Consider the following 23,473-nt stretch of genomic DNA (forward strand, 5'->3'; position numbering starts at 1 on the left):
CAAAGACAGATCATGTTGCTTCTCTACACTTGTCTTATTTCTTTAAATGTTTTTAATTTGTATATGTTCTGCTTTCTGTTTGTTTGGTTCTTTTTTATATATTCGAAATAGGGTTCAATCAATCAATTAATTAATGACATACACTGTTTTAATTCTTGATTTTAGTATATTTTCTCCTGTTTTTTTGTATTACATCAGAATTAAAACTCATAATTCTGTGATATTTTGATAAAGTACTCTCTCTCTATTTTTTGTGTGAGTTGCATTCTATTTTTTACTTTATTCATAATAACACAATGTCAACAGGACAACAGTACAAATTGCATTCAGTGAAAAATAGCAATTTTACATGAGTGCAACAGTACCAGGATACAAGAAAGAGAAAAAGAAAAAAGAAAGAAAAAGGTACAGCTCATGCTAGAGGGTTTGAGTTTATATAAATACATCCAATAAAGTACAGATTTGTACTTTTTCAATCACCTTTAGTTTGAGTGTTTGATTGAGAAAGTTTTACGTTTGGACTTGTTATGAAAAACAATAGAACACAGCCCTTTCCAGAGTAGTTGCAATGTAATACTTTGGCAAAGTATGAGCAGCATACCTGCTGGTAGATATATGATGCCACAAGAAAAAAAACTGATTTAAAAAAAGGAATATTATGATATCTTTAATAATAGAATTTCTGGATGCATGGTTGAAATCAGTCATACATGGGATCACATCACCAAAAGCAACACAACTCATAAGCTACTGTTCTAAATAAGTTACTTTAGTATTATTGTCGGTAATACTGATACTGTTTTTGTTTTATTGTTTGTTTTAGCTCTTCTACCACTATAACTAAGCCTAAAAGAAATTATAAATCTGTATGCATCACGTCCAAGGTGTATTCTTGTTTGGACTTCACTTCTTATCTTTGTTGTTCCTTATTTATCTTTACTAAAATCAATTATCTTTTCTGGTGGACAAACACATAAACGAGAACAAAAAATGAAATTAATAAAAGACAAATCGGTTTTGTTTCCATGTCTAATTTATATAGTTATTCTGCAGCACATGGGAGGTTTGAGGATTTACATTCAAGCAATAAACTTAATTATTCTTACAGTTTTAAAATAATTATCAATCCCTAATCCCCAAGATGGCCAGGAATCCATGAAACCATCACAAGCCCAAAACTGGCATGAGGAAAATACAAAGCTTATAAATTATTTAACCATATTATAACCGAGTCCTTCTCATCTCTTGTCTTTTTCCTTACAGAGACATCATTTCCCACAAGCCCCCGCTGGCAGTCAGGTTGTTTTAGTCGTTGCAGCCCAATAATCTGCGGACCCGCCCCCATCTCGACCAATAGAGTCTCTGTTGCCATCACCGCTTATATTTTTAGTAAATTGTCCAGCGTCGTAGAAAACTACAAATATCTCTCCGCCGTGTAAAATAGAGCCCGCTCATCAATTTGAGATTCTATACCACAATTATTATTATTTTTTTTGTCATTTGTAATCGAGAAAATACGCTTATAGATAAAATAAAATAAAATCTAAAATTTGAAATCGGGTGTAATTTTACGTTTTTCTTATATAATGAATGTGCGGGTTTGACGCTTAAATTTAATAAAATACGAACAAAATGAATCATGTAAAATTATTTTATAACTTGATGATTGCAGGAGAAGTGACTATATAGCGTAATGCGCGGAAGAAAACAACAACAATAATAATAAAGCAGCGGCTGTTGTCAAATGGAGAAAGTAGTCCCCGCCGTCACGGGGGTGTGGGCGAGTCACGCTGTATAAATACGCCGCGTTGTCAAACTGTAAACTTTCGCTGGACCCTCCATGCAAAGTGCCACCTGAAGACTCAGAGCATCCGACACTCCGGGCAGCAGTGAGAGGGGCTGCAAAGAGCACCGAGGTGTGCGGGAGGAAAACACGCACACCTGAAGGGGTGATACATCTCAACCAGTGATTCGACACATCCGCCGAGAAAAACAGAGACGTCTCACGGGAATTAAAAAATAGAAGAATAAAACGCAGAAACGCAGGAGTACACGTCGGTGCAATTTCTATAGATAGGTGAGTAATTAATGTCGTGGCATGGAATCAGATGATTCTATTTAATTGTGCATTATCATGAGGTGATTGGCAACTGCAATGCTGGTGTTGTGTGTGCGTGTGTGGGGTTTTTTTTTTCCACCTTTAATGCGCTGACTATAATGAATAGCTGTGCTGGTTCAGACATTGAATGAAGCCAAAAGCTTCTTGTTTTTCTCTTCATATATCTACTGAGGGCGACAGAGAGAGTCCAAAATGTTTATTTTGCTGTCTGTGCTGGGAAATGACTGCCTTCTTGATTGCGCCGTCACTTGAGTCAATAGGCTGCTCACCACTTAATTAGCTATATAATTCAATTCACACCGACTGTTTGGTGGACGGGGGGGTGTTTCTCCACCTGCTCCACTGCCTTTTGACTGACATATGGCACTAATAGCCCAGGTACCTCCTGCTGATGCCTCTCAGCTTGTCATCACTAATGTAAAACCCGGGGAATGTTTCTCCTTTCCTACTGTTTTCATGCGCATTCATCTTCATTTTAACAGCAGTGCAAAAAAAATAAATAAAAAAATGCAAACCGCGTCTAAATGTCAAACCAATCTGAATATGTCTTGGATGTACACAAATCATAACACCAAGGCCTCTATATTTGGTTCTTAACTGATGCTTTCTTCTCATAAATATACTGCAGGTAATCTTTTTTTAATGACACAAGCTGTGGCTGTGCTGCTTCATGGTTAAAAAAGCTGACATGCAGCGGGTGGTGAGCGGCACACACTGCTTTCATAATGAGTCAATGTAAACAAAAATAACAGCCCAGATTGTGCTGATGCTCTGAGGCTCACCAATCAGGCCCACTGACACAAAACCTGCTCTCTCCAATCTACATGTGAACCATACAACTGAGAATGTTATGATCGAGATCTATAGGTTTATTTTAATTAAAAATGCAGATTCTTCCTTTTCAAGCTCTTCCTAAGCAACATGACCTGTGCTCTCCCTCTGTCATTGGATGACATTGGCTCTTGTGCATCTTGCTGTTTTTCTTTTTGTAATGAGAGATACAAAATGCAGTGGATACAGTCGGAGCATGAGCCATTTCTGTGCTCGGGCTTTTTTTCCTGTGCTGATGGCCGACGCAGGTGTATCTTTGTCCACAGCTACGGTAGCTCATTTTTAATTAAAGTGGTGGTTGGGGGAGAGACACATTTGCACCATGGATGATTCAAAAAAAACAAAAGGGGGGCCCTATTTATAGCCTCCTCCTATTCCATCCCTCCAATGTCACCCTTTTCCATGTAAACGTAGTCTTGGATTGTCCCTCATGCATCCCGGCTGTGCAGCTTTATTTGTAATAACATTAGAATTGTCTTTAATCTGAGGCGTCTTTCTAATCTTAGCTACCGAATCCCCATCTGGCAGGGAAGTGAATGTGAAGGGGATTGTTTGTGTATGTGTGTGCGTGGGTGTGGGAGGGAGGGTGAGCGAGCGAACAGGGGAGTGAGGGAGGGAGGGATGAGATGAAGAGGGGAGGCGATCGCTCCTGCTGCACACTGGGAAACTGTGTTTTATGCCGTCTTAACTGTCCTGCCATTTTACACAGCTTCCCCCAGTAAGTGTTGTGTTTTGGTTTGTGAGCCTCCCTGTAGTTTGAATGTTTCACAGATGACGAATGGACTCCCGTGTGGGTGAAGCACTAGGCAAGATGCGTTTCATAGGATTAGATTCAGATTATGCCGGATTGATGAAGCTCGCCACGCAGCATCTGTTACATCCATCACTGCATCCTGCAGCTGATTTTTAAAACCTGAAATGCAAAACACTACATTTATCACTGCTGTTCCTGAATATCTAATGCGATGGAGGCAGTTTGGTTGCTTTGTTTTCAAAACTCTGTTTTGATTCATCTCCATTGATTTCCTGCAGCTTCTTGCTTGAACGATGTCTGCAGTCATGTACATGCTGTCCTCTTCACGGTTGTATTGAGGCCTGAGTCTGTATGGATTGAAAGTTTATTTAATCAGTACAAATCTGGACCGGGATTCTATTTATGCAGTCTGTTGAAGCAAAGCTAATTTGAAATCCTTTTTTTCATTGTGGTGCAGACTGCAATAAAAACAAAAACATTTCTGAGTCCCCATCAATCTCATAAATACCAATAATATGCAAGTTTGACAACTATTCTTCATAAATCTTCATCAGTTTTAGCATTGCTGTTGTCTTTTAACATGCTATTACTACAACATAGAAAAAGTGCTTGTAGAAGATGATCATATTATGAGATTATTCTGCCGCCCCCTAAAACGCTGTGACTTCAGTGTCCAGACAATATCTGTGATTAACAGTTTGCAGTAGAATAACAACAGATCCCTCATGTTCATGCTGAGTAAAATTGCTGTTTTCTTCTTCCTTCACAGTTGGGACCAGAAAACGAGATTTGAAAACGGTCTGCAATCTGCCGCCTCTGCCTTCAAGGTGCCTTTATAATGGCCATGCTAAGAGAATCGCACACTTTACAATAAGCTGGGGGAGGAAACTGACGAACGCTGCATTGCCGAACTTTTTGCACCATCATCTTTGAACGCTTTGCACCCACGACGGCGCTACCCCGGTGCAGCCATGCATCTGGAAGTGAAGGTGGCCCTGAATTTCATCGTGTCCTACCTATACAACAAGCTGCCTCGGCGCCGGGCCGACCTCTTCGGCGAGGAGCTGGAGAGGATACTGATGTCGCGTTTTGAGGGCCACTGGTACCCCGAGGCGCCCCTCAGAGGTTCTGCCTTCCGCTGCATCCACCTCGGAGCGCCGAGGGACCCGGTGGTGGAGCTGGCCGCCAAGAGAAGTGGTTTGGACACGGAGGAGGTGCGTGCAAATGTTCCCGCAGAACTGAGCGTGTGGATCGACCCTTACGAGGTGTCCTACCAGATCGGGGAAAAGGGGGCGGTGAAAGTGCTCTACCTGGAGGACCCTCCGGGCCTAGGCTGTGACAGCGAGAGGGTCGAGGGGCCGATCGGCGAGGCGAAGGCAGAAGCGGAGGCCGAGGAGACCAAGAACCTGGGCTTCAACCCAGACGCTCAAGTGTTCGTACCCATTGGAAGCCAGGCATCTCCTGCCCTCATGCCGTCGCTCTCCAGCTCTCCCACGCCGATGTCCGCTCCATCCTGCCCCGGGCTCTTCAGCTACCCCAGCTCCAGCACGCCCACCGACCCCGGAGTCCACTCCTCCAACACCTCCACCCCGTCTCCGCCCGGCAGTGGTCTGCCCTACCTCGCCACTCAGCAGCAGCCGCCAGCCACTCTACCCACCGCCCGTCCTCAGCCCATCACCTTCACCACCGCCAGCTTCGCCGCCACAAAATTTGGTTCTACCAAAATGAAGAAGTGCAGCGGGGCCGGGTCGGCCGCCGGCTCCGGCGTCATCGTGCCGCCTTCGCAGAGGATGCTCACCCGCTCCCCCACCGCCATCTCTGCACCAGAGCTGCTCAAGCACAAGCCCCTGTCCCTCTCCTTGCACTCCCTCGGAGGCCCCATCCCCAGCCAGCTCTCCCCGAATGCCAAAGAGTTCGTATACCCAGGATCCCCGGGCCCCCTTTACTTCGACAGCGACACCCAGCCCATGCAGCCTCACGCCAGCCCCTTCCAGCCCCCACACACGGTCAACGCCCACCCCTCCTTCGACCCGTTCTCCAGCCCGCCTGCTCAGAGCGTGGGCATCATCGGCAGCAACGGGGGAATCTCTTACATGGAGAAGCCGCCGTTTGTCGAAGGTTTAGGAAGCTACAATTTGCAATATCCTAGTCAGTCCTTCCAGCCTGTCGTGCTGGCAAACTAAAGCCTTCATTTGCGATAAGAATGGTTGTAGGAGGAGTCGACGCTCCAGATATTTTCAGTTTTTCTAACAAACTGTTCTAATACTAATACATGTTAAGGGTTAGTTTTACTACAAACATTTGAAACCCCACAGCCACTGAATATTACATGTGACTTGTTTGGTATGTCAATAAATCCCAACCCCACCCTGCCCGTGTCCATAGCTGTTTCTCGTCACGTTTCGTGTGCTGGTTCTGACAGAAGTGGGTGGGTGGGGGGAGGGGGGGCGGGTTGTTTCTTACTACCTTGTCGTCATTGCCAATCTTGTCTGTTTATTTTGCAGTGAATGTTGATGTGAGAAACTTTTTTTTTTTTCTTTTCTTCCCTCAATTTGTAGTCTAATGGACTCTGTTTGAGTATAGCTCCATTTTGCACTGCACTGTCATGCTGTGAAAAAGGACTTTGCCAAGTCCTGCAGGGAATGACGGCTGTGGGGAAACTCAGCACTTTGCTCTGCAATCTGCTCTGCCCTACTTGCCACAAATACAGAGGGGGGGCGGGGGGGCTCTGGTGTGTACCTTTGTGTGTTTGCGCACGCCTCTTCTGTTTTGTTGTGACTCAACGTGATCGAAGGATTTGTTTGTTCAGAGGGCCCATCACCTCTTTGACTCTGTTGTTATGGATGTTTACTGAAAGTCTGCCGTCATTGGCTGAAATGGGTGCATGTGCCGGGTTTAAACGAAGTGAGCAGACGAGGAGGCATTGGGGTGTTAAAGGGAGTGATGTAGTAGAATGTATTGCCCCTGTCGGGGGAAATTGCAGCTATGAAGGTCAGTGAGGAGGAGGAGGAGGAGGAGAAGCCTGGATGAATATGGGGCAAAAACATAAATCTTTGAATTTTAAGTTAATAATCGCACATGGATTCCTCTTTGGTAGCACGCAGGGGTGAAAGTGATGTCTTCACACGTGCATGCAAATGGACGGGCGTACGCACTGTATGCATTAATGTGTACATACATTCCAGTCAGCAATGTGTGAAGGTGAACAGGCAGAGAAGGAGGCGAGGGGGAGGGGATGCAGCAGCTAAGCAGTAGGGATTGTGATAAATGGCTTAGCATGACTTTGACTATGAAGGAGAGGTTTTCCTCTGCATGGAAGGGAGAGCAAGAGAGCGAGGTGGGAGAGAGATGGTAGGAAATGAGAGAAAGAAGCAGCTAGAGGGTTGTGTTGCCCGTGTGCCATCCAGGGTGTAATGGCTTAGAAAGCGACACTTTAAAACCCAGAGCACGTTTCTGTTGAGCTTAAATGGTATTGAAGCCAAAGGCTCACCATTCTCTCCCTCCTCTTGAAATTCTTCTCTGATCTCTGCTCCTCCAGCTGTTACAAAGAAAATACCCCAATCGTACAGTTCGGGTTGTTCTTGTCTTTTTTTTTTTTTTTCTTTCTTTTCCTTTTTTTTGCCAGTTGTCGTGACGCAGACAAAATCCTCATAGAGGAATGTTGTGTCTGTGTGTTATGTGGCTTCATTGGATAAGTCGGTGGATATCTGTTGATTGTAACAATGCGTGTGTTTAAGAGCCGGATCCAGGCTTCATCCGTCGGTTGTTCCAGGGAAGAGTAACCTCTGAGTGTCCAGCACCTTATGGCCGGGCTCCTGACGCTCGTGTGCCACCGCAGACGCTGGCGATAAGCCATTTATTTGCCCTCCGACTATTGCACATTTCATTCAGCTGTCAAGAAATGCTTTCGAGAATTAAATGGGAGCTAAATTTGCATTTCATTGCACCACAAAGCAGGTCGGGTTTTATTCTCAGCCGTTCATTTGAATGTTCTTCAGACTGGTACCTAGAAATGATTTTGTAAGAGATGGCTTCAAGGACCCTGGCTGGTTTTCTGTGCAATGTGACGGGTTGTTGCATGCATGCAAGGTTAATTCTTTGGTTTTGTTTTCTACGGGTGGGTGGGGACGTTCACATCTTTTCAACAGTGTTCTGAATGTGAGGGAAGAGATTTATAATTTGTTTTTTTTGTAATTTATTTCTATTTTTTTTTGTTTTTTTGCTAATTATGACTTAACATTTGTATGAGTAAAGACATGGCAAGTCCAGGAATAAGTGTGTATATATATCTATATATAAAAGTTCTTATGTTCAGATTATTTGTTTAGTTTCTTACATGCTGAAGTTATTTTTTCAGAAAATAACATGAATATATGCAAACCGAGATAAAATAAAGATGTACAGAATAAAGTATTGAATGTGTATTGTACCTTGTACAGCATTTGTCTAATAAGACGGGTAAATGTATTCATTCTTCAGTTTGGGTTTCGAGTTAATGGCGTGAATGTTTACAGTGGGTTTGTGTAGGAGAAGATGGCTGATATCACTTTTTCTGTGCTCCCGGGGCAGTCGGACCACACTACTCCCATAGGCAGTACATTTAAACCAAAAATGTCCACATTTAAGATTTATTTCAGAGCTCCTCGCTCCCATTTTTCCCTTTTTTTTTTTTTTTTTTTTTTTTTAATATATATTTACTGCATATCACCTTTTACTCTTTTTCGTTTGGCTTTGCGATCTAGATTTAGTCAGCTTTATGTCATTAATTTCCTGATTGTTTGTTTACCATTTAAAAAAAACAAAACAAAAAAAAAAAAACACTTTCAAATTCTTCATCCTCACACCATCACTTTGGTCCGTTTGAAACTTGACACTATAGCCATATCCCAGACTGTCTTTGCTTACAGAGGCTCACCCTTCTCCAGTGCAATGTAATGCCATAGTTTAAATTACCCTGAAGGATTAAAGGGGTTTCTACCTCTCTGCACCGTAGGGAAAAAAAATAAATAAAAAATCAGTATCTCTTCATTAGGAAGACAAAGTTATTGACAGGTCTGAAAGGATGAAGGAAACGAATGTGCTGTGAATAATGTTGTGATGTTCGTTGACCCTGGTTTAGATTAGCCTGTGAATGGAAAACATTATACTTTTAGCCCCATGATGCATGTGCAAAAATGACTTTATCTCACATTCGACCTGTTAATGCAAATGAGGTGCGTTATGTTTCCTCTGAAGAGTCTTGAGGCGTCTTTAGTGTTTTAAGGACGGATTTAAACTTTAAGCTACAAACACAGGCTGCTCTATAGCCGGGGTCAAGCATCAAAAAAGACGGAAAGAAAAAAAAAACAAGAATTTTGTATCCTGATGTCCTTTTGCTTATATCGACGTGTGCATTTTATTTTGCACTTTTGAATATTTCATTGTCATAAAAAGAAGTTTATTTTCTATGTAAGATTTAACATTTAAGAGTAAAATAGATATAATTAAAAGTTCAGATGATGTATAAATATAGTGCTTTCTTTCCTGCCTGTATTTTATTATTTTTCCTACTTTGTATCTGATCTGTACACCCTGTAGATGTAAAATGAATCTTTCACTACTGAAATGCAATGACCTGTTTTCTGTGCTGCCCCTCGGGAATGGGGAGTTACTACTTGCAGTTTCTTATTGTATCAGATTCTTTTTTAAGTTTGTAATAAAAACAGATTGGCGAAAATAAGCATGGAAAATAAGATGATTGTGTTGTTCTCGTTGCTTGTGACGGGGGGGGGCACTCCTGAGGTGACGCCTCGGCCCGGTGGCAAGTTGAAGATCACCTTTCGGCGTGTGAGTGTCTTGGCATTGAACATATTGCAGATCAAAGATGACCCGGGAGGGGGGGTAAAAAAAAAAAAAAGATGTGGAGCAGTGCATCCTCTGATTGCAGTAAACAAATTCAAGTGATGTTTGATCAATAATTCAAAGCAAAAGATGGGATTTCTCAAATGGAGTGCAGCCAGATTGCTCACCGCCCACCTCAGCTGGACCCATCCCAGCAGATATTACTTTACATTTCATCATGCAGCATTCCTCTGGATGTCCGTCTGTTCTGCTGCTCTAGAAGCCCGGCTTGCTCATGTGAGACACACACACACACTGAATGAGGCAGTACTGAATGTAGCAGCATACAGTGTACTGTGACATTAACATGCATGGCTGGGCTCCTCCTTGGGTCTCCTCTACTCTCCTCCACATCTTCATCACCCGCTCTTGGCGTCCCCCCCCCCGCAGCTCTCCATCTTTCTCCTTCCATCCTATAGCCATCTTGTTTCCCTTCGTCTCCTTACCCCCTTTTCTCCCAAACCCCTCCCTCCTATTTCAATTCCTATAGCCCATCCCCTGCTTCCTTGCTCCATCCCTCCCTCTCTCTCTCTCACACACACACACACACACACATCCCACTGGTCTTTGAGGCTGCTGCTGTTATGCAACACAGCTCCCCTGTGTGTCGATGTGATCATTACGCAACATCTCCTACTCTTCTGGAATACTGATGAGCAGGATCCAGGCAACAAAGGGCCGTAAAAACAAAACAAACACCTCAAAGAACCAAAATGACATTTTGTGTATTGTGTCATGTGCTGGATCTGTGTTCACGTGTGTGCGTCAAAGAGGAGGTTTTAGGCTGAGGATGACGTCTCCACTCGTCCTGCACACCGTTTCTATTGTCACCCCCTTGTTTCTTTGTCTCTCAGCACCAAACGCTGCTGCTGATGGTACATGACTCAAACAAGGTCGAAGCAAAAAATTTTTAAGAAATCACCAAATGTCATTAAATTCCAGTTTATTCCATATGCATAATACAAGATACGATTAGACATGGTACTGCAGTCGCATGTATCCAATACATGGTTAAGACAATACAAAAACACCTAACAAAAAAACGAAACAAAACCCGTTTATATAAAAAGAGAACATAAGGCAAAACACCCAAAAAAAACAGAACTTTAAAAATGTACATATATATATATTTTTTATTAAATTTCTTTCTGGAGTACTGAAGCTACTTTAAGAAGTAAACAAGGAGTGCGATGCACCTGAAACCTGCTAACAGTTTGAGAAGAGGATCGGAAACAGTCATGACAGGTATTCGATGTAGATTGTGCCATCTACAGATAAAGAAATTAACTGCAGCTTTGTACTTGTGCCCCCTGCAGGTAAAGTGCTGCTACTGCAAGTTAGCCTTGCATCAAAATTTTGAACTTTGCAAATCAAATGTGATTCAATTTATGAAGAAAAATCTATTATATACTCATCAAACATGATTATCGGATGACTTTGCCTAAAATTTCAGATTTAAAAATGCAGCTTTTGTCCTCGCCTGCAGGTGACAAACGCGCCCACATTCTGATACCCAAACCGCTGATGCTGTCAATGTTTTTTTGTTTTTTTTCTTTTCCCAATCTGCAACAAGAGAGCAAGTCAGAAATACAAGTTGTTTTTTCGTGAGTTGCCTTGCATCAGAAAGAGACTGCTACATAACTTATGCGGTACTATACCAGATTAGATCTTGATTTATTGTTTTCTAAAAAGCCTTTCTTGGCCAGTACCTTTAATCAACCTTATTAAGAACAGTTTCAATTTAGTTGAAAATTAACTAACACAAGTTTGCATTCGTCAACCACACTTGATGTTTAATCAGCCTGATGCAGTCAATGTCAAGTCTGAATGTCAAATGCAAAAATTAAAATACTCAGAAATGTCTGGTATAGCACGCCATCGGGGAATCTCAAACGCATTATCAAGAAACAGAAGCGCCAACTGATCCAGTGTATCTAGATATAGATCAATCTTCAGTATATAGGAAACAATCCACACAGTGATCAAAAGATGCTGTTTTCCAGCTCATGTTTGCCACAAGGTCAAGCACTGGCTGCAGGAGGAAAGGTGGTGCTGTTATGCAAGTCATAAACGCAGGACATCAGAGCAAAGATGTTCTGCTTTTCCTTTTTGACAGAACTGTACAATAGACCATTGGCCAACCCATCCAAAAAACATATCCAGTTTTCAGTGATGGTTTTACAGACATAAGTACACTTGGTGTCAAATTTTACAAGAAGAAAAAAATAGATGAGACAAATTTACTGGGTTTCATGCATCAAGATCCTAGACTACAGAGGATCAGAACTGGAAGCACAAATGACTTTGGGGCATTTCTATTTAGTACATCATAGCAAGTTTTACATACAACATCATTACTGAACTTAAACAAGCATTACATAACAGGGTATTATTGCCACATTTATTTTCTTCCCAGGATTATGTTGATTATGAGCACAAGCCGGCCGATCGCACAATCTGCATCGGCCAAAGACACTTGAGATATGCGAGTCCCGTAACAGTCTGTAACATGTTTACTAATTTAGCCGCAGACTCAGCCACTTTGGCAAACATAACTCACTTTACCCACTCATAAGTGTTGCCAAATGGGACAGAGCTGCTTCGAATGTGCTCTCTGCTGAAACCAACACCGCTCCGTAGCCCTGCTGAACTCCGAACCAGACAAAACAGGAAGTGCTGGATGAGGTAAATTAGAGTGTCCCCTGTTTTTTTGTGTGTTTACACATATATGTATCTATATAGAAGGGAAAAAAAAAGAAGTCCCATTTAATGATAGAAATCTGTGTTTAAAAACAAACATCCAAAAAAGCACAGTTTATCCATTGAATTCCCTGCTTTGTCATTGGTTTTTATTATATACGTATTGAAATAGAATTATCTGACATACTGTTGTACATCACAATCAACAGATGCATTATTACCATCAGAATAAATACAGCACTCATTGACTATTTGGCAAATATAAGGAATATTGTTGGGTTAATAAAGACACAGTCAAGAGTCCCTGTCGTAGGAAATCAAGATTATGAGACAGTCGTTTATATACAAGCTTCAGAAGCAACCACCTTTGGGCCTGGCTAGTTTCCTCCATTCTAAAAACACAGAACAGATCAACCCAGCCATCACTACACCTTTTAGGATACAGGCAGTGACTCTAGCGCCCTCTACTTGCAGTGTGCAGTAAAATAAACAGCCCTACATATGAACATATCCCTCCACCAGTGAGGGCCCTGGATATCATCAAACGTGTGCCTTCAGCAGAACCCAGCAGAGCAAACTAAAAGAAACTCCCTCCGTGTGTAAAACCATCACTTTAGAAGATTCTGATTAAATCTCATGTGAGTAAACTGAGATTAGTAGAAAGAGAAGCTCAACCACAGTAGCTTCGATCTGCAGGTCATGCTTGGGTTTATTGAGTTTTGTTTTTTTAACCCACTCTGAGCTACCGTACCTCCCCCTGCTGTTGGTGCTAAATAAAGTGGAAAGCTGCCACCAGTTGAATTTTTAAACATTACATTTACGAGTGTGTGTGTTTGTAAGAAAAAGTGCAAAATTGTGGAGTATACATTGTAAAAATGCATTGAACTAAATGGTACGAGGACTGTATATACACCAACAGTTGTTTTGAACTTTTTGTGTGCATGTTGGACGGAAGAACTGTGACCGAACAGGATCGCACTACTAACTGTTCCTCTCCTGCGCCAACCTGAGGCCTCCCCTTTATCTCTCGCTCTCAATCCGACTCCTGCTCCCGGACTAGAGCACTCGACTACTCCACTCCTGCACCACGGAGAAATAATCCTCCTCCTCCTCCTCAGTTGGAGAGGAAACGCAACACAAGAAAAAGTGAGGGAGAGCAAGTGTGCACCACTCTAAACACATCATCCTCTGACTGATGCTACTCATGCTTTGGTCCTCTAAGAAGTGCTGTGCAGTGATTAGAAACCGATTTGTCGGGTGATTTGTTTGTATCTGCTGGCTATTGTCGTGTTTCCTGACTTTCTTCAGCCTCCCTTGACGAGAGGTCAGTATTGTCCACGTGTATTTGACCATGGGAGTGTCCGCAAAAGTCCACTTCCTCTCTCGAGTGTAGGAGCCAGGCGCTCTCCACGGGCCGTCCTGTGACCACCGCTCCCATCATGCCTCACTGCCTGCCAGCGTGCATCCAGAATTTCCAGCGTCACGTTGAGGAAACGGCGACTGGAATTGGACACGGTGACTGGAGGTCAGCGAAGACAACAGTGCAAATTTAAGATTCCCTTGGTTGTTTGTGTCTGTGTGAATTCTGCGGGGAAGGGAGTTCTGCTTTTGTCTCATTGATGCGTCACGGGATTTTTATTGAGATCTTTCCTTTTAAATGTTTTTCTGTCTCTCTCTCCCTTTACAGCGAACCATACTTAGCCTCGTATCGGGCCAAGATGTTCTTACAGCGGCCGCAGTCCTTCCTCATCTCGGCCACCTGCTGCCTCAGTGCGGCGTTCTCCCTCTCCAGGAAGGAGGCGCGCACCGTGATCTGGTTCTCCTTCAGCCGCCGTGCGTCACGGGAACGCTTTGCTGCCAGGTTGTTCTTCTTTCTCCTCGACCAGTATTTGTCATCCTGAGAGAAACAAGGCAAATAGTTAAAAAAAAGAACTAGGAGATTTGATAGAAGCAAACAGCTGTGCTTGTGAAAACATCCCCCACATCTTTCATCTCTAATCCACAAGCCACCGGCTCTGTTTGCAAATGCTTTAATCTAAGCAGGACTGACCGGAGCAGCGAAGCCTCTGATACAGAAACCACTCAGTGGAATCTGCTCCCTTTGACCTTTACACGAGTGATTAACCTCCACCTGATCTACTAACTTCATCCGAATGTTTCATTCAAACATGCATCCCTGCAAATATTAAATAATTTTCAATAATTATTATTTTTTAGTTTTTTTTTTAACTCAACCAACCTTCTGCTCATCGGGAACAAAAACTTTCTTGGCCTTCTTGATCATGGGCTGTGGCTTCAGCTCCTCGTCAGAGAACTTGTGCTTGCGGGGGTTGAACAGCTCGCCGCCCGGCACGCTGGACAGAACCAGGTCTGTGGGATCCGGCTGGAAATTGATGTCCACCTCGATGGCGTCCGGGTCGATGGGGGAGGGCGTGTTGCGTTCTGCAGCGAGGAAGAACAACAGAGGAAAAACTGTAATAAACATCAATAATTGGGACATCTACAGGCTGATATGCTGCGTTTATATTATGCCAGTCCGGCCCACTGAAAAACATAGTAGGCATTTTCATTTTATTATTGACTGTTATTTTGAGTCTAAATTTGCTGTTTTGCTAAACTAGATTTTGCTCCCCTGACTAATTCCTATCATAAATCTTAAAAACTGTTTTTCAATCTTATTTTAATGTGAATTAAATAATTTTAATCAAATTGAAATTGACTTGGACAACACTGCAAATATTGCAACTGCAACTATATTCACTTAACATCAGCTATTCGTGACAACGTTTGAGACTCTTTATTAAGAAATCAATGTTTTACATTTTTGTAATACTTTTTAAAACGTTTTCAAATAAACTAAGTTGCACCTCTCAGTGTCACCTTACCTATTAGGTGACACTGCCTGATCTGCAGTGTTCTCAGATATTTTTGAACAAAAATATGGAAACAAACTTATTATAACACGATTATTACAAGTTGATGATCACATAAAATGTATTAAGTGGCAAATGATCTGCTTTGAAATATTCTAGTAGGAGATAAGAGAATCACTGACTTCTTATATTCACTTTCTTTTCTTTTTTTAGCTCCTTTAAATCTCTCATCCCAAAAGCAACCATGGAAACTATAACATGGGCTAAAAGTTCAGAGCTTCACGGTACAGCGGTACATTACTTAATGTTACACCAGCATCCAGAATGAGAAAGTGACCGAAGGTGATTCTCATTAAAATGGAAACTGAAAACACAAAGCAACAGAACAAAACTCCTTTTATCACTCACCTCTTTTCTTCACTTCCACAACTACTGGTGCCTCCTCAGATTCCTCTTCTGGCATTTCTTCTTCTTCTTCTTCTTCCTCTTCTTCGTCATCCCCCTCCTCTTCCTCGTCTTCATCTTCCAGTTTAGCCGGCAGTAATGTGGTGACTGTCACTGGTTCCTCTGGCTCTGAGGCGTCCGTAGAGGCAGACGGGGAAGATGGTTGGTCGGAGACAGACACTGCAGCAGGAGTGGGTGGGGCAGGAGCAGTAGTAGTGGTGGTCGTAGTAATATCAGTAGTAGCTGGGGCGACAACCTTGGAGAGGGATTTGCTTTTGCCCTCCACCGAGGTCAGAGTCCGCTGCAGCTCCTCTTCCTCCAGGCTCACCGGGATCCCATTCTCCAGGAGGAACTCGTCCAGGTCCATGTACTCCAGGTGGAAGGTCTCGCCATCGTAGGGAATGGTCTTGTCCCAAATGGCTGGGGTCAGGGAGGCCGACACCCCGCCGCCGCCTCCACCGCTGCCACCGCCTCCTCTGGAACCTCCACCAGCACTGGCTGCCACGACTCCAACTCCTTCCACATCCTCGGAGGAGCACAACTTCTCCTTCTCGATTTCTGCATGGAACACCAATAAAGCTCGAGTTAATTGTTGTTCACACAGCTCGGAAAAAAAAGGGGTTCATTTTAAGGGATGGTGGGAATGAGACATTTGACAAAATATACTTGTAGACGAAGAAACCTGGAAATGACACAGAACTAGAGAAGGGATGGAAAAAGACTGAGTGAGGTTTTGCAGAAGTCAGAAAGGAGAGAGAGAGAGAGAGCGCGCGAGAGAGATAGATCACGCGCATGAATCCCAAAACACAAACCGACACCACACCATCCAGGACCCTGGTACAAACAGAGAACCGTGTTTAACGCAGAGCCAGGCGGTGTGTGTGTCTGGAGGTGTGTCTACAGCCTGGTTTCCATGCTCACAGAGCCGCTGACTCGAGCTGGAACTTTTTGTTCTTTTATTGTTGCCTCGCTCTCTCTGGTGAAACCGACCTCGCGCAACATATGGCACGCGAGCCGTGTCCTCCAGCAACGATCTGACACCATTTACAAAGCAATGCGTCAAGTCGCACCCGCTTTAACCGCAAAATAAGCCACCCTGTGCAAACCTCGATGAATCCCACAACCTGTCAACACCCCGTGACTGATTCACAAACTCGAACAACCCTTTCCCTACGCTCTCCTCACCCACTTGGAGCTTACCGTCGTCTCCTTCCTCCAGGATGTTAGGAGGAGGGATGTCCATAATCTTCTTTAAAACAAAAGGGAAGGACTTGTGCGGAGCCGCCGCAGCGACATCGCCGCCGGGCTGGAGTACCACTGCCACCGCTGCTTTGCCAGGCATTGTTCCCCGCTGAGCTCTCCGAGAGGACCGGGGCGACGCTGGTATCGAGAGCTGCCACCGAAAGGCACACGACGACCGCAACACTTTCTTTCTTTTTGTCTGCCGTTTGTTTTGCGGAAGCCTTTTTTTTCTTCTTCTTCTTCTTCCTTGACAACGCTGACGCTTGAAGGAGCGAAAACAACACTACACAAACCCCTCGTTCTCCTTGTGTATGTCGAGCCCGCTCATTGGAAATTCATGAGCACTTGCCCCGCCCACTCGTGGGATAGTAGACGCTGATTGGCCGAGAGTGCTGTCAAATGAATATATAGGTACATATGTGCACTATCTTGGAGCGGTCTAGTTTTAGCGTGGTCGCTCTGCGGCTGCTCATTGGCTGCTTGCGCACATACTTGAGTACATGTACAGCCCATACGTGCACAACATGAGTCACAGTGAGAACAAACAACTTGGTGCAGAGAGTATCAAAATACTTCAGTTTTATTTTTAAGTAAACATACAAGACGTCTCAGTAGGATCGCGCTCCCCTACAGACCAAACGCCACACTGTCGCGCACGCGCGGTGACTTGTTCTCTCCGAAAGGAACAGCACACAAGATACTCGTGGACAAACACGTGCCCCCCGCCCTCATCTCTGTCACGTGAAGGTACAAGCGGTACAAGCTGTCGAGGGGGCGTGGCTTCACACATATAGCACGTGCAGGAAAAGGAGAGCGAGCGGGCACGCGCACAGGGTTGGAACATCTCGCACGGGGCATTAACGCAGCACAGCAATATTATTGTGACACTAAATTCTTACATTTGACATCGAACAAATTGACTTTAAGAATAGTTTTTTTTTCAACATCTGTCATAATTTATGCCCAATGTTGCTCTGTACAAATGGAAATTAAGAGACACTTTAACATTAATATAGTTTTAGAACTATGACTTATTAAAAAACATGTTAGTCCTGTAGTCAAGTATTCAAGCCTTCTAGATTATTAAATCCTAAATAATGAATTTAATTAATGCCGTTGGTTTTACAAGTCCTCCTGGATCAGGACTGAGGATGACAGTTGTCAATCACATGTGGAGGAGGTATGTAAACATAAGACATCATTCATTTGATAGAAAGGCTGATCCAAAACAACAAATAGCTCTTTATCTAAATCACATAACTCCCTTTCAGTAGCCGAAGGTTGATTTCTCCAGCTGCTTGTCTATTGAGGGCTGTTTCCACTGATCAAACTCAACATTATTGTTTTTCTGAGCAGCCCAAACCAGCTTAGTTTAAATTTTTACACAAGAAAACAGTCATTATGACTGTCCATCGTGCCCACAGGACTGCCATAAAGAGGCTGGGCTGGATTCAGTCCAGCAGGTGTCCAGGTTGAGGATGCTCAGGATACTGAACTGTTTACTGAGAAATGCTTCTCACCCACTGCGCCACCTAGAGGCCTTGAGAGAAAACACGTTCAGCCGCAAACTGATCCACCTTAGTGAAGGACAGCACAATTTCACTGTTATTATTTTCTAAATATCTCAAATGATGTTTATTGCTAATTAATGAGTGTCGGTGTCTGTGTGGAAACAGCAATTCACTGCATATGATGAATAAAGTGCAATTTTATTCTATTTCATCATCTAGTTGAATAAAATAAAAATAAAGATAATGTAAACATAGATTACACTAAGAATAAAAAAACTTGTTTATTTACAGTATCTCATGATGGACAGCAGCAACAGCTTAAAAAATGTAATTGGAAATTGTAAATTTAAGCAATTTTGAAGAGCCTATTACATCTTTTTAATTTTTTTAAGATTTCTATGCATCTGTTTTGTACGACCATGCCTTTTTAAACGGTGCAATAGTATCATGTTGAAGGACTGCGCCAAACATAATATTGGATGTGCCCTATCAAGTAAATAACTTGGCTAAAAAGGACTCACAGTCTTCACAATGATACAGCTGTTAGACTCCATCATTGAAATGTTACACTTTAAGTTATTTTAGCTTATCATAACTAAAACTAACCATCGAATCATTTTAAAATCACATCTACATTAATAATTTGCATTTTGGTGGTCACAAGGAAATAAAAATGACGATGGATGTGAGTGTTTCATTTAATAGTGCAAAAAAAAAAAAAAAAAAATCTTCTATTAACATTCCACATCAGCACCGGCGCTACAACAAGGGAAAATCTCACGTTTCCACGCATGCACTGCTCCACTGCACGAGACAGTGGGCGCACAGAGAAGCTCTCTCTCTCTCTTTCTCTCTGTGTCTCTCTCTCTCTCTCTCTCTCTCTGTCTCTCTCTCTCTCTCTCTCTCCTAGGATGTTTAGGTTCAGGAACACGATGTTCAGCCGCACAGCCCGCCACCTTCACCGCTAATCTCAGTGTTGTTATTGCCAGTCCTGCGCGGTAAACAAAGCGTCCGTCGCTGCAGAAAGGATGCCCAGTAAATCTCTGCTGTTGCAGCCTGAATACAAAGAGGGACCCAAAAGCTGCACCTATGGGCTATTTACTGTGTTATCTGAGTGGCGTTCCAGATACGTACAGTGTACCTTCTACTGCAACAATAAAAACAACAAATTCCTTAAATTAAACAATCACACCGACGAATGGGGGACAGATAGCCACCCAAAGTTGTCTTTTTTGGTCACTAAACCTGAAGAGTTTACTGAGGAGAAGATGAAAAACCTTGTGCAAACATCTGCTGGAGAATAAGCACATCTCATTGCCCTCTATTGTCCATTCACATGGATGAAAATATTTTCTTTTTAGTCTGAAAAGAGCTTGAGACATGAGGCGGCCTTGCAATTCTATTTTCTGTTTTAGAATGAAGAAGGTTTTGTATGCACACTCCAAGACTTGGACAATATGGACGCTGTAGGGACTCTAACTCCCTGTCCCCTCCTCTTATATTGCATGTTTAAAGAAAACCAACAGCTTTAGAGACCTTAACATGACACATGACCCAGTGTCACATGCAAATATTTCAATTTCAAAACACCCTGCACGAGCACTACATGCAAAGTGGAGGTTTAATGGCAGTTCAGGGAGCATTTCTTCGCTCTCTGTTCACTCATGCAGATTTGTTGGCAACTCTGTGATGATCTCTCACTTCTGCCCCGAAAAAAACAAACAAAAAAAACCCACTAAACAATTCTGTGCTTGAACCAGATCATTATTCGTCTCTCACTCACCAAACAAAGAAGATTTTCCACCAAGGTTTTTGCAAATGTCACTCCGTATAAATACTGAATAATCTCTGAACCAACACTGCAGCAACCAGACAGACAATGGACAGACCCAAACGTTTGGACGTTGTGAAAAATGTAAGTAAAAATGAAACTGATTGATTTGCAGTTCCCCTAATATCCCTTAAAATAATTATAAAAAAGCAATTTTTCTAATATAAAATGGGCAAATGTGTTATCTTTAGTGTCTGATACGTCGTGTACTATCACCTATATCGTGTTTTGTATGTTGTTTATTAACCTTTCAGTTATTTGGGACACTGTGTTGTTTTTAAAGTGCTCTATAAATAAAGTTAGTAGTAGTAGTAGTATTTCTTACTGACCAACCAGGTAAAACAGTACCACATATTATACATCCTCCACAGCATTGTCTTTCATTACACCTGGTGGCCTTATTCATTTGATGCCCTCCCTCCATTCTCAGGTGAACCCTGTGAACGACTTACGTCCAGCTTGTAATGGGTCACCAAGCTGGTCAACTGGAAGGTCTTTCATGGCGTGAAGGGGGGGGGGGGGGGGGGGGGGGGTGGTCTTCTAATTACTACCAATGAAACTGGGTCAGCAGTTTGGCCTCTGTTAGGAATGACACAGTCTTTCCCATCCAATTTACTCACTCAAATACCACAAAATTGATAAGTGGAAATAGATCATAACTCGATCTATAATACACAGGGAGCCGAGGAGCATAAAAGAGGGAATGACCTCCATTGCCTGAGTCAGTCACTTGATGTAAGCCGAACTGAGCTGCTTTTCACCCACTGAAGACAAAGCTGACAAAGAACACAAGGCTGCTGCAGTAAACACATTTCAAGGAAGCCTTACTTGTTTTTCGTCACACGTCTCAAAATGCGTAACTTAAATCACACGTCCAAACATGGATTAACCAACCTTAATGTAGATTAATTTATCTGCGTTATTGACAGAATGTCTTGGAGGTCTGACCATAAGAACCCTTTTGTATCTGGTTTGCTGACACACATCCACAATGGCTTCATGGAGAAAATGAGATCAGTCAACATATCTCACCCTCAGCTTGAACAGCTGACTTTCTCCAAGTGCATTTTATCTTTATATCATTAGAATTTCATACTACTTGCTAAACCGGCATCTCTGAATGCTTTTCAGTTGGATTTGTTTAACAAAGATTTGACACAGTTTAAGCTGAATTCACCCAAATCAAGAAAATGTCTTTGCTTAATATCTCTTAATATGATTATCTTTAAAATTAGCATTGTCAAAGAATTCCATTTATGCCGTTGCCTTTGGGGCGGCTCCCCCCCCCCCCCCCCTCAGGGTTATCTGTAAGTCAAATCCATAAAATTCCAAAGTGAAGACATTGTACACCCAGCAGGTCACGGGTCTGTTCTGGGACAAACACACTGGGACACGTGCACTCGCATGACCTACAAACCTCCATCACATGTTGTGAACAGTGTGAACAGAACACCCACGTATTCACAGGTAGAACGTGCACGTCACACAATTCGCACAGATGGAAGCCCACGTTAAATATTCCCATTAAAAATGTACCTCCAAACAAACCCAAGGTCTGGAGCACTTTTTTTTTTTTTTTTAACAACTCTTTCTGGATGGTTCAGAACTTTTAAACAAATGTATATAAGCCTGGACATTTGGGAATTAAATAAAGATGTTGTGGGTTTCTAGAAACCATTTACGGAGATTAGTTTGGATTCAAGGTTATAGTACGGCAGCCAAATGTGGTACAATTATGCTTTCTTCATATTTAATCCAATTGCAACAATGCAAATCTTTGCACTGATGTCTTGTGAGATTAAGAAGTACGTTTTCAATTATTACTTTTGACACACTGCATCACTGCAGTTTCAATTGTTTCGCTAAACTCCCAGCCTCAGAAACTCAGATGAGCCAAGTCTTTTAGCTGAGTCAGATTTTTATGGAGATCAACAATCCTGTGGGGGAAAACTTATACCATTATATTGATATTTCTATATTTACTTTGCAACTTTGTTTTTTTCTTCTTCTTTTTTGACACAGTAAAAGGAGCCGTGAGCACAACTAAAGGGAAAAGCACTCAGGTAACATGAGCCCAACATATCTGGTTCAGTTTTAGCTGGAGATCTCTGTCGCTCCTGTTTCACGTCTGTCCACACAGTCGAGGCCAAACGCAGACAAGAAACAACCTGCCAGCACTTTTTAATTGAGGGCGAGCAAGAAAGTGCACACAAAGTCTGCCTAATGATGTGATGAAACTGTGAGTGAGGGCCGTTTCAGGGTTATTGCGTCAGGTGCGGGGTGATGTGTGGAGAAACTGCACAGCTACACTGCTGACATGAAGCAGCTCAGAGGCTTTCATCACCTGTGCAACACTCTGAAGGAGCACAGGCCTAATAGCACAGTCACATTACAGCAAGCTGCCATTGTATTACTAATGAGTCATAAAACATCCATTCCATTCCAATGGGAGCTGTCTTAGCAGTGGACTAAACATCACACCAATGGCGGACAGTACTGAAATATAATAGTGGGACCTGTATTTAAAAAGCAGCTCTGCTGCATTCCTGTAACGGCAAAAAGCGTGTCAATCAAACCCACACAAATATCTGCTAAACTAATGTGTTAATTATAAAAAAAAAAAACTCCTTTAGAACAAACTGCCAAGAATCAACCCAACATTACAGCCAATATGACGTGTTTATAGGTCAAGCTAGAGAGTGCACGTAAATACACGTCAGTCTTCAGTCAAGATATTTATTCAGAGTACTAATAGTTAATAGGATTAATGCGTTTAGAATTATTTGATCCGTTCTGGGCTTGATTGAATAGTTTATTCCGACTCGTGTCATGGGTCACATCTGAGTGTTCCTAACTAATCATTGGTAACAATAACTAAACATTCTAGTGTACGATAGCAAAAGGTTCAACATGATATTCCACTCAAATAAAAGTTTAAAAGATATGCTTACCAGAATCCTCAAAACAGGGGAAAGAGAAGGGATAATCTGCCAGGGACTTGAGGAGATCAGGAACTTCGCTCCTATCTCCGAATAACAGTTGGTTGGCTGTAGACATGATGAATAAACTGCGAAGTTACCTCCAGTTGTCAAAACACAAGTCTGCTGTAGCGAGAAAAGCTCAAACTGTGTGCCGTCTTCTGATGACTTCACTCACTTTATACCAACTTTTTCCAGCATCACGGGGCCGCCTGCATGTGTCCAAACAACGCCGATTTGGAAAAGCCCCGCCCTGTCGGCATGTGGGTCCCGCCGGATTGGAGCCCGCCCCTGTCAGTCACAAAGTGGA

At 42.7% G+C, this 23,473-nt stretch overlaps 2 protein-coding genes across 3 annotated transcripts; one reads left to right on the top strand and one right to left on the bottom strand.

The window, feature by feature from the left end:
- The first annotated feature begins 1,263 nt into the window (after positions 1-1,263).
- Positions 1,264-6,076, top strand: tob2 (transducer of ERBB2, 2). The gene is made up of 2 exons (XM_080487664.1): positions 1,264-2,077; positions 4,474-6,076. Exon 2 carries the CDS (start codon positions 4,676-4,678, stop codon positions 5,885-5,887), a length of 1,212 nt encoding a protein of 403 aa, XP_080343790.1. The 5' UTR covers positions 1,264-2,077; positions 4,474-4,675; the 3' UTR covers positions 5,888-6,076.
- A 4,435-nt stretch (positions 6,077-10,511) lies between these two features.
- tefb (TEF transcription factor, PAR bZIP family member b) lies at positions 10,512-23,383 on the bottom strand. Of its 2 annotated transcripts, none has more exons than XM_080488407.1 (4): positions 23,137-23,383; positions 15,566-16,159; positions 14,524-14,726; positions 10,512-14,181 (listed from the first exon to the last, which is right to left on the bottom strand). In XM_080488407.1, exons 1-4 carry the CDS (start codon positions 23,240-23,242, stop codon positions 13,966-13,968), a joined length of 1,119 nt encoding a protein of 372 aa, XP_080344533.1. In that variant the 5' UTR covers positions 23,243-23,383; the 3' UTR covers positions 10,512-13,965. The 2 variants fall into 2 exon arrangements, with proteins under 2 accessions (XP_080344533.1, XP_080344532.1); XM_080488406.1 differs by lacking the exon at positions 23,137-23,383 and adding an exon at positions 16,802-17,186.
- Positions 23,384-23,473: the final 90 nt, after the last annotated feature.

The sequence above is a fragment of the Lipophrys pholis genome (assembly GCF_963383615.2).
Source record: "Lipophrys pholis genome assembly, chromosome: 19".
NCBI classification, from domain to species: Eukaryota; Metazoa; Chordata; class Actinopteri; order Blenniiformes; family Blenniidae; genus Lipophrys; species Lipophrys pholis.